At 38.5% G+C, this 11698-nt stretch overlaps 2 protein-coding genes across 2 annotated transcripts in view; both read right to left on the bottom strand.

Moving 5' to 3' along the window:
* Positions 1-7488: 7488 nt before the first annotated feature.
* On the bottom strand, positions 7489-10040 carry LOC119484915 (lecithin retinol acyltransferase-like; the record flags this gene model as incomplete). The annotated part of the gene is given in 3 exon segments (XM_037764096.1): positions 7489-8238; positions 9517-9779; positions 9782-10040. Coding segments are annotated over 3 exon segments (681 nt in total), but the record flags the coding sequence as incomplete, so codon positions are not given.
* A 673-nt stretch (positions 10041-10713) lies between these two features.
* LOC119485972 (lecithin retinol acyltransferase-like) overlaps positions 10714-11698 on the bottom strand; it is an 18858-nt gene continuing 17873 nt past the window's right edge. Inside the window, exon 2 of the mRNA XM_037765828.1 lies at positions 10714-11264. Within this exon, the coding sequence (XP_037621756.1) occupies positions 11019-11264 (246 nt within the window). The 3' untranslated portion in view covers positions 10714-11018. The remainder of the gene's footprint in view (positions 11265-11698) is intronic.

Genomic DNA, 11698 nt, shown 5'->3' with positions numbered 1-11698 from the left:
TGTGAGTGTCAGAGCATATCAAAGCTGATGTCAGTGATGTCATCACTGGATGAAATTTAGTGATGTCATCATATTCTAATGACAACACAATGAGAATGTGATGACATCACTCAAAGGGAAGGAACAAGACCGAGGTGTACAGAGCGGAACAGGGTTTTAGTTATGTTACCATGGCAACAGCAAGCTAGAATTTTGATTGAAATACCTGTTTTGGTTTTGTTTACCTTCTGACCTCTTCTGAGAAGACTTAATACACTGAATTTAAGTTGGAAAACACCGCTTTACTGTAGGTATATACAACTAGCTTTGCAACTTGGAGGCAAAGGGCCAGTTAAACAAACATTGATGATATTTATCGATAAAATGAATAAATATTAAAAGGCTCCTTTGCTCACTATCAATGGTGCCGGCTTTTTAAATTAGGAGCTATAGAGGTGACCTCTGACCCTGTGATCCATCTTGAAGTATTTCTCTGAATGGTTCTTAATAGTATTGACATTCAGGTTATTTATGCAGGATATGTGCTGCATGACTTTACATGATTCACTTACTTACAGATAATTATTGTCCATTATGTGTAAAAACATATAAGAAATGGTCTTAAGAATGGTCCTAAACTTGACCTACGGGTCAGAAATTGTGTAATAAAATGTATGACTTGTGAGGCGTGTGCATAAAGAGGAAGTCTGGACATTTGCATTAAGCGTTGAGCTCATTGACCAGATACCAGTACTTTTACTTTATAGTGACCAAAATATCATACAATAATGTATACATACTCTATATGTTTATTCAGAGAGGCAAAAACGTTGAACTTTATTTGATTTTTAATGATTTTCTATTTATATATTTGGATTGTGTGAGAAACCTTAACATCAGGAGAAAAGCATATGATCAAAAAAAAATATTTTTTATTTTATAAATATATATATATATATATATACACATATACACACAATGTATATACTGTATGTGTGTGTATACTTGGATTAAGGGAGAAACCTGATCACACCCTATCCAAATTTTCAATCAATTATTTTCAGTGTATATATATTTGGGAGAAACCTGATCACCAGGAGACACCCTATACGATCAAACTTTTTTGACTGTTTTTCACATAAGCCTCAAGTTCAAATATTTGAGATTGTGGGAAACTTAGTGCCAGGAGAAAACCCACAAAGGGATGCGACTAATGGGATAGGAGGGTGGAGTGGGTATGGAGGGTGGGTGGATAGAAGGAGGGGTGAAGGAGATGGATGAGGGGTGAAAAGATGGTGGAGGGGTGGAAACAGGGAGGGCATGGAGGGAGGGTGAAAAAGTGAAGGGTGGAGGAAGAGGGAGCTACTTGTTGTCCAGCTTGAGCTGGACAACAAGCAGCCTCCTCAATCACTCTTGTGTCGCCAGCACACGTCTTCTTCTTGTGAAACCATCTAAAGAAACCCTTCTTCTTCTTCTTTTCCTTCTTCTCCGTCTGCTCTTCCTGTTTTGTCGACGCCGTCAGTGTTAATTGGTCAGCCAGCGCGTTGTATCTTCGCAGGAGTTCGTCCCCTCCGCTGCTCATCTGGACAGTAGTCTCTCTGAGTTTCTGAGAGATTGTGTCCTTGTCTTTGCAGAGCTGCAGGAGCTCCTCTACTATTGACATTGTCTTCTGGTTTTTAAGCGTCAGTGACTCCAAGCTCTGGTCTCTCTCGGCCAGGGCTCTTGTCACCCTGTCCTCAAGAGCGTTGTACTTGTCCTGCCAGGCCCGGTCCGACTGTGACAGTTCGACTTCTTTGCTCCGTAGCTGACTTGTTGTCTCCGTCAGCATAAGAGAAAGGCTGTCATTCTTCTTGCTTAGATCCTGGATCTCAGAGACTCTGAGATCCTGGATCTCCTGCTCCAGCCGATTGACCTGCTTGTGGGATTCCATCTGATGTTGTTCTTTGTTGTCCTTCAGCTCGTTGAATCTTTTCTGCCAAGCTGACTCAGTCAGTATCTCATCCACTGCAGTAAACAACAACAGTCAGCGAGCCGGTAATTGAACACGACAGCACAGAGAAGTGACTGATTATTGACTTCCGTAGATCTCTGAAGTGATACCTAAATACCTGCAGGAATTTGCACGGCTTACACACCATGTCAGTAGTGGACAACAGCACATTTGTCATCCTGAACAGCACAGACGTTAATATGCTAAGCTACTACATAGGTCATTATGTCAGGAGACAGCCGATTAAATAAAATGACTGACCAAATGTCACCTGTTCTATACAAAACTGCACACCCCTGCATAACGACACGACCCAAAGACCAAATATCAGTCTGAAGGTGACAAGGAAACTTCCCACACTATATTTGCTTTCATTTTAGCCATGCCATATATTATTATAAATGGAGTTACATTTTCAATGAAAAATAAGCATCCACATCATTTATTCAGACAATGTCAATGTTGTATAATCTAGAACATGAGGATGCAGGTGTCCAAATTCAAATTTAATACATAAACTTGTTTAAGTATAGAGAATAAACTAGCCTTTAATTTGATAGAGACAAAGGTGATGACATGCAAAACACAAATTAAATGGTCACCGCTTCTAAGGACAAATGCAGATATGATATGAAGGACATTGTGCGGTCACAGTTTGTAATAATTTTAATCAATTTTATTTTTTCTTTCAGATGCAATGAAAAACCAAAGGTATTTTCTATTCATATGGCCTTGCTGGTTTCACTTAAAGGATGTCTCTGTAGAGTCTTTTATGCATCTAAATGAGATGATTATGATTCGACCTCAGGCTCACGGTTGCTGGGAGTTTATATTCAGCATAATGATAAAGCTCTGGCCTTTCTGTTCACACATGCAGGCTTCCAGTGTTTGTACACATGGTCAATTTATTACCACACTGTTTTCTCATTTCCAAGGTTAATGGTATTTCTGTCTCCTGGCAGACTACTTCTCTGCTTCAGTATTTATCATGCCATATTTACCCTATTAAAGCTGTGGAAAACAACAACTGTACTATCTCTGTTCTAACTGTAACAATATGCACTGTTTCAGATATTTGTTTTGCATTTTTTATCAATTTAATCTAATGAGAAGTACAAACAAAAAATAAATAAGAGAATGGTTTTGTCTCTGCTGCAAAGAGATCCTGTAAGCAATAATGACAAACTAGTGAACTCAATGTTTAAGATATAAGTTAAGTTCCAAAGATCCCACAATGACTGTCAATAGCCTCTTGTGTGATCATCATAACATTAACTATAATGTCATGAAGATCCCCAAATTTGAGTCGCACTACATAGCACGAGCTGGGAAATATTGTAATGGAATGGGCATAAAGCACATTTTATGTGATTCAGAACTTCAGAACCAGAATCATCGTCGAGTGATAATATGGTTGTAAAGACTAAAACAAGCTTAGTTGTAGTCAGTGTCTCATGCACTGTCTATTAAGTAACTTCATATTATTCTATATTTTGGCATCATTACAGGCATTTAGTTTTTGTTTTTTTATTCTTGGTTTTAAAACTGAAAAAAGAGATGAGGCTAAAAAAAAAGGTACATCTATGACCAAAGACTTACATTTTTGGCAAACAATATACATCTAAGATTTGGTAGAATTTACTTGGCAGGCAGTTAAATAGAAGGTATGTTTGCATGAAAGTAAGCAAGCCTCTAAATTGGGAAGTTGTGAGCAGCAATTAGGTTCAATTTGCATGTAGATTTGGGTGTCATCAGCGTATGTGGAAATAACACCGAAGACTTTGCCTAAACACTGGAATGAAACAGAAAATTGCTAAAAACCTAAACATTGTGTTTTATCAGACAGAATGGACTTAAATTCTTGATTGTTGGACAGCATCCTCTCCGTCCAACTGACCCATGAAGGTGGAGTCTACATGGTCCAGGTTCCAATTACAGACCATGTAGTTGAATTCACACAGACCACATTTGAAAGCAGAACACACCGGCAGCGTATGACACATGTCAAAAACACCAGCACCCATTGTTTTCGATGTACCCCACACACTAATGTTATCTTGATGTCATTGCAGTTTGATGCACGTCAATGTGCCAGGATAGAAGACAGCAATGAAAACTGTAGAAGTTTAAGTGCAATTTATTGTCACATCTTAGGTAGTGACGTTTTGAGCCAATGCTCTTCTTCAGACTTAATAAATCTGCACAGAGACACCATCTTAAAAGGTAAACACTCTGGTCACATGATACCTCCAGTGATGTGTGGTATGGGCAGCAATTGACGCATGTCAAAAGACGTGACACCATTGAGTATTATGTGATCAACTGTATTAATTGCTGTGAATAATTAGGACTAATGGTACAGTAATGTTTTTGTTCCCCAGTAATGGTCCATATGAATGGTGGACATTGTAACCATGTTTATGCTTACAACAAGTTTTATCCTAGAGACAGACTGTGTGTTTATGCTCCCGGTATAGATTCACTCTACTCTATTCTCACGGAAACAGAAAACTTGATTTCCAAAGCAGCCATGTGATGCATGTAGCTAAATAAAGGAGATATTGACACTATGTGGGAATATAGATATGAAAATCAGATTTCCTTTAGTGAATCCAGGCTAAAAGCTGAGAGACGTCAATTTTAGAAGTGATAAAACTCAGTTACTCTTCAATCTCAGCAGGAACTCTGCACCTGCACTCCGCTTAATAGAACATGGGGGCTTGAGCCCATTACATCGGCCTGTGTTAAATCAATACATAGTGGTTCTCTGCAGGATTAGTGCCAAAGTGTAATGGCAAGGCAATTATCCTTCATTGGTACTGGTCTTAACCTGTCTTGTTCAGGTTCCAGGCAGAGATAAATTTAGACAGTTGGACCCTAGTGACTTTTTACATCTTACTATCCAGGACATCCCGCAGGTACAATATATATATATATAGATGGAAAACATCCTGACATCAGTTTGATTTGTCTGAGCTAAGCCAAGAAGATTGTGATATTTCAATACCAAGTTTATGTATAGAGCGAGAAACAGTTGATTGCTGAAACAGTTTATCAGATTAGCAACTTTTTCAAACGCTGCTATATCAAGTGTACCATTTTTTTTTAATTACAGTTGCTGACTATATTTGACATCAATACTTCAAATCTGTACATTTGTCTTTAAAGTGAGATATAAGGATGCAGATTTACCTAATAGTTTTACATAATATTTTGTTAACAACTCTCAATTCCATAATTACCAGACAGGCTGAGAATCTTCATCTTCTTTTGTATAAAACATCCTGTGGTCAGTTTTCTATCAAATGTCTTATGGAATGAAAATGTCCATTTAATGGATACCTCTCTCTGTCATTGTCTATGTACAAAAAGAGACTTAGAAATGCTCTGCTGACAAAAAATGATCACTCTTAGAAACTGTTGTTCACACTCTAAATATGGCAATTACTCCTGGTCTCTGCATTATCTTAATCTTTACTGCTAAACTTATTTTTCTATGTGAAATTTTTTTAAACCTAATATTTAAAATGTACTGGTGATTTTTGATGTGGTAATATTTGTTAGTATTGTATGTCCTTTGGGTGTGTTTTTAAAAAAAAAATTTGTACCAAACCCTCACATGTATTTTACATTCCTTTCATGTGAATTGTATTTTACTGTCTTTTTATATGTGGGAAACAAATAAACATAAACAGGGTACAGGATGTCATCGCAACAACCAATTCATAATATTTGGCACATGTTTTGCTCTGTTGGCAGTCTGACGGTTTCTAATCTCCTGTCGTTCCCTCCCTATCCAGTAGTTGTCCCCAGAGTGTTCCTATAGTTCCACATGAATTAACCTCCATACTCACCTGCACATCTGTTCCCAAATCTCTATCAGCTCCACAGCATGTAGCCTCAAACATACTGTTTATACCTGCACTTTAGTTATTATTCCACTCTTGTACTCTACAAGCTGCAGCATAACAGCCTTCTAGTCTCCTTGTTCCTCCCTGCTGTGTGCATTTTTGAGACATTTTTTCCTGCCTACTTTGCCCCTTTGGACTTGGTTGCCCACACTGATTCTCAGAATTTTTTCAAATAATTAAAAGATTATGAAGAATAATGTATATTAAAGATGAATTTCCAATGGATTAGTTCAGTTAATTTCATCCCCTTTAAGGACTTTCATTGAATTAACAGCTTTGTAGGCACAGACACATCCATCACCATTAAACTGTAATAACGATATCTTTATATATATATACATTCTTTGCTCATCACTTGGTGTCTCCTCTGGGTCTTGTAACCATTTTGAATGTTTTCCCTTTGGACAGAAGCAGCATTAATAATTTACAACTCTGATACTCCGATTCTTGACATAATTAATCACCCAGAAATTCAAGGTTGTTTTTAATCACTATCAAGAATCTCCTGTACTCAGTTGATCTATTAGCTGGGCGACTTTGCTCTCGTGCTTTGAATTCTTGGAGGAAATGCTAAAAGAAGGTTTAGGAATGTTTCCCAGTGTTTCCATGCTATTCTTGTTGTCGTCACGATGACAAAAAGTTGACCACATTCTCTGCAGTCATGAGCGAAACACTTAACTCTAATTTGATTGTTTATGGCTATTTATTTTCTCAAGCCTGTATTCGGTATATGTTCCCATGGATTTTCATGTTGTTAAAATACTTTTTTTATCAGGCACATCCCAGGGAATATAATAATAATAGTAATGATAAACTTGTCAGCACTTTTCAAAACAAACAAAGTGCTCTACTTGGTAGAACAAGGATTAAAACATTTCAAGACTGCAGTGAGGCGAATAAAATTAGACAATGAACATAATAAATAGAATCAAATTAACTTTGATGGCAGCAGTGAGGTGATAAGCTAAAAGTATCTGAAGTTTCCATAGACTGTAAGAAGTGGACGTAGTCACCGTGACATCACCCATTGGCTTGTGGACTGCCATTTTTAAGCCTCGAGTTCAACATTTTGGCCGTCACTATGTTGTTTTTTTGCAATCAGAAGTGACACAAGAGGATGGAGCTAAGTACAACAGAACGCTGAATACAACATTTCCAGGCGACAAAAATGTTTGTATTAACTTTCATGAACTGGAAACACACTGTGAAAGGGTTAAAGTCGTAAGTCAAAAACACGGACAACTCCCAGACCGGACAACGCCGTGGTAGCGACCTGTCAATCACAAGGTAGCCACGCCTTAAAACATCCCCTGCTTTACGGTCTATTTGACTCTAAATGGGAACATAATTTACTAACTGAACATCATGCTGTACTGAAGAAGACCATAAACTCATGTCTACAATGTCTACTGAGGTAATAAATCAAGTGAGAAGTAGGGCCATTTTCTCATAGACTTCTATACAATCAGACTTCTTTTAGCAACCAGAGGAGTCGCCCCCTGCTGGCTATTAGAAAGAATGCAAATTTAAGGCACTTCTGCGTTGGCTTCACTTCCCAGAACCAGAGGTAGCCCACTGGATGTTACGTACAATGACGACAACAGGAAGCAGGTAGAAATACATGTGTAATGGACTGACAAACACATTATGACATTTGTCGTTTACAATATATCAAAATTATACTGTATTCCATTAAGAAGAAACGTATTGCACTTTGTCCAAGGCTACCTTTTAGCTACAGTAGAGCATAATATAAGTAAAGTATCACATTGAAATGCATTCACTACAACATTTAACATCCATCTGCATACACCATCATGTTTCCATCTGTCTCCGTTTATCTCAGTCTTCCGGAGTTTGTTTCTGTGCTCAGTCAAAGTCCATTTATAATCTATGAGCTGCTACTGTTAAATGAGATTAATGTTGAATATCAGAGTCTGGTTAATGATGAATTACGCACAAATCTAGACAACAGCACGACAATTAGGAGCAATCAGGCAAAGAAAAATAGAACATCAGTTAATATATAAAAAGTCAACAATTGCCCAAAGAAGGTAAAAAGTCAAACAGTTCTATAATGGTGAACACATTTGTTTTCCCAATGCCTTTAGTCACGCAGCTAAACCACAGGGCTTTTCATTTCAGCTTCCACCGGTGTGTTAAATTAGTCTTTCTCATGAGCCGTCCCTCCAGAGGCCGTTAGGCTGCCATCCAGATGGTGAACGAGATGAGCAGGGTCGGTAAAACTGTCAGCGGCGTCACACAGCCCACATACAGCATGGTTCCTCCCACACCACACAGTGCAGTCAAATAGGCACTCATCCTGCTGCAGACTATCTTCCGTACTGTTGTGCAGAACTACAAGAAAGAGCGTGAGAATTAGTCAGTGATTTTTGGCTAAGTGAATCACAGCAGTGCAGTGGAGGTGTGCTATTAAAGGGAAGGTCTTCATTACATCCAGAACAGCAGTAATTTGGGCATAAAGTAACACTAGATGGAGCTACTCGCCTCATGAATAAGTGAAGTTGATATTCACTCCAGTGGACTGAAGAAAAACAACTCTGAAAACATCCTCATGTGACCAAATGTCAAGGGCTTTCTTCAGTCACACACTATTTTAAGTACATTTACTGTGGATTAACACCACCTTACACTGAGTGTTACACTGTTTTTCATGAAATCCATGCAAATAACTGACGGCATTGCAAATGCTACACGTGCAGTGAACCTTAAACCTTTGGCTTTTGCATGTGATCCTTCTTATGCAACAGGAGGCAAAGATAGACACACTTGAGAAGAATAATTAAAGAATTAAACATTCAATACTCAACATCTCCACATAAATCTCTCTAATATCTCTAATCTCTAATAGTTCATATACATTGCATCAGTGGTGTAGTGGAGGGTACATGCAGATATACGGAGTATACCCACCTCTTTTTCTGGCAGTTTACAGTATACCCACCTATCAGCCAAAAAGCCATTGGAATATATATGAGAGTATATCCACTTCCTCCTCAGTAACCTACCTATCTACTTAGTAGTACATCCACCTCATCAACGACCACTACACCCCTGCATTGCATAGACTAATTCAATTGATGAAAAATACTCTAATTGATCTTATATTAAAGTATAATTAATATATAAAGTAAATTATTTTCTGTTATTGGTCGCTGTGATTGTTCCTCCGATCCATACTGGCTGTGAAAGATTCCTTCCTCCTGCAATTACAATGTAAGTGATGGGAAAAAAATTCACAGTGCTGGTTCCAATTTACAGTCTAAAAATGTATTTCAAAGTTGTCTGAAGCTACTATAAGGCTTCAGCAATCTGGCTTAGTCAAATAAAATGACTATCTTCCAAAGTTATTGTATTTTTTGTACAATATTCTCTTCCACCGTATTTCAGCAGGGAAAAGTTTGTCAAGGGAAACCAAATACTTTGCAATAAATAGACTGTAATTTGGAAAATACCTACTTAGTATGACAAACTTAGACTGTTGAAGCCTCATAGCTTTACACAGGATGAGGACTTTGGATTTGGTGAGGAAAATGTTTTTTTTACGGCCAGTATGGACAGAAAAATGTAAACTTCTCTTTTGATCTTCTACTGAGAGGAGGCCATAGACTCTACCTGGTACGTTTGATAGCTGATGGCCATGCCATATCTGCAGTACATGACGTAGTGTTCACAGTTGTACCACAGTAAGCTGTAGGTGACGGAGCCCAGGAGTTTCTCAGCCCTTCTGGCCACCTCGTCCCCGTCCAGAGGAGGCTGGCTGCACATCTTGTCCATGTGGTTGATCAGAATCTCCGAGCCATATGCAAAATCTGCCACAGAGTCCACTCTGACGCTGGCAACCTTAGTGATAACCCCCAGCAGCAGGCGGTTATTGTTACCATCTTTGCGATGGCAGATTTATTCTTAGATATCACAGGAAGGATGTCCGGGATGAGATGAGCCACACGGTTGTCACCCAAGTAGATACCAAAGTGTGTGAATAATGTCCTGGGGACTTCCAATAAATCACCACGCTTGTAAAGGGACAGGTCATGTTTGGAGTCGTCGTCCTCCTTTTTGGAAGCTACGAAGAAAAAGTTGAGTAGTTTGGTAAAGAAACATGATGGCAGTGTGCTGCGAAGTGCTTGACCCCCGTTTTATTTCAGCTGGACTTGGAGGGGCTAGAGCGGTTTAGTAGGATTAGATATTGGTCAATGTTTCAGTAAGATTTTGACAGAAATAAAGGAGCTTTCTATAATCACTTTGCTGTGTTGTTGGATTTTGAATCTCAGGCCTTGTTGTATTGTATTAAGGTCAAGGGTCCTCATTAAGAAGGCTGCCTTGGCTACCAGTTAAATCCTCATTTAAAAGGTCACTGATATTGAGCCATCACACCTAAAATAAACAGCCTTTGTTTTTCGTGGACCAGATTTTTCTTGCAGCCCGTTTCATCGTTATTCAGCACTTTCTTGGACATTTCGAAAAATTATGTATTTTTTATATATCTGTTTATCACAGTTATAGAAATGCAATGACATGTGAAACGTAATTAGCTAATCCATAACAATTTGTAGGAAAATGTAAAGGTCTGACACTGCTTTGATGTGATTGATTGAAATGTTGCTGTTATGACTCAGCACTTTTTGCAGTGCATCTACGCTGTTTATTTGCACGCATGCTGTGTTACTGTTTTAGAAACCCGAGTCTCTCAGTAATAAAAAAATATATCATGAAATGTCACACAAATATTTCGGCTAATTTAGGCCTCTGCTTTCACTGGCATGTGGCTGGAGATGTATGGCTGAGTTACACAATGCACACAAGTAAAAATAAATTGTTTATTAAACATTTGTCATATTTACAACATTATATTAAGTACGCTACTATAAAATACACAAAATATATACATTAAGATATTGTTGCAGTCAATGCACCACTGGATTGTATATTCATTTCTGTGGTGACTCAAATGTTAGCAAAATGAATCGTTATCAGTGTTCCTATATCCAAAAATATATGTATTTTCCCAACACTTATAAGTCATACAGGAACACTATTAATTCAGGTATCAACACAACACATTAAACATTGTCTCTACACAATCAAATGAAAGTTGTAAGCCGACTCCTAAGGCATCATATGACAAGAGTGCACCGTCCTGAGGAGGAGTCAGGTCGGTCTTTTCCAAGAAAAAGTTCAGGTGCAAGTTCCCTGTGCTGAACTCCTTTAACCAGCCATCCACAGAGTAAATGGAATAAGGATTGTGTGGGCAATGTGGTTGACGTTGCCATGCCGAAACAGACGATGGAGATAATCCCAAGGAGGCCTGTGACAATCACGCTGCGCTGGTCTCTGATGATTGATTTCAAGCACTCGCAGAACTACAAAGAAAAGACATACAGTTAGTTAATTCACAACATTGTGCTTTAGTTAGAATCTTATAGAATATTTCTTTGATTGGAAAAAGTCTGCTAAAATCATATGTTTCATACACAAACACAGGTTGCGTGAGCAGTTTAACCATCACTCTAAATCAGTGTGCAAGGTTAACCTGGAGGTACCATAGGCAACAGTACTCCTCGCTATTTACCTGTGATGGTTAAACTCAAAGCTGGATTACCAACTTGGCAAGGCGGGGTTGCCTTTTTGCCCTGAAGGGGCTCTAAAAACTCAGGACGGTGTCGGTAATCTGATTTGCAGATTTGTTTGGGAATGTGCACCACTTAATCCACAATATGAACTAAATGTGCCCTTTGTTATCAGTGTTTTCTTGCAGTGCTTTAGAGTAGAGGTGGAATGAGGACAGCTTCCTGCT

Source organism: Sebastes umbrosus, chromosome 3 (assembly GCF_015220745.1).
Source record: "Sebastes umbrosus isolate fSebUmb1 chromosome 3, fSebUmb1.pri, whole genome shotgun sequence".
Classification (NCBI taxonomy): Eukaryota; Metazoa; Chordata; class Actinopteri; order Perciformes; family Sebastidae; genus Sebastes; species Sebastes umbrosus.
This window is presented reverse-complemented; position numbering and strand designations above follow the sequence as displayed.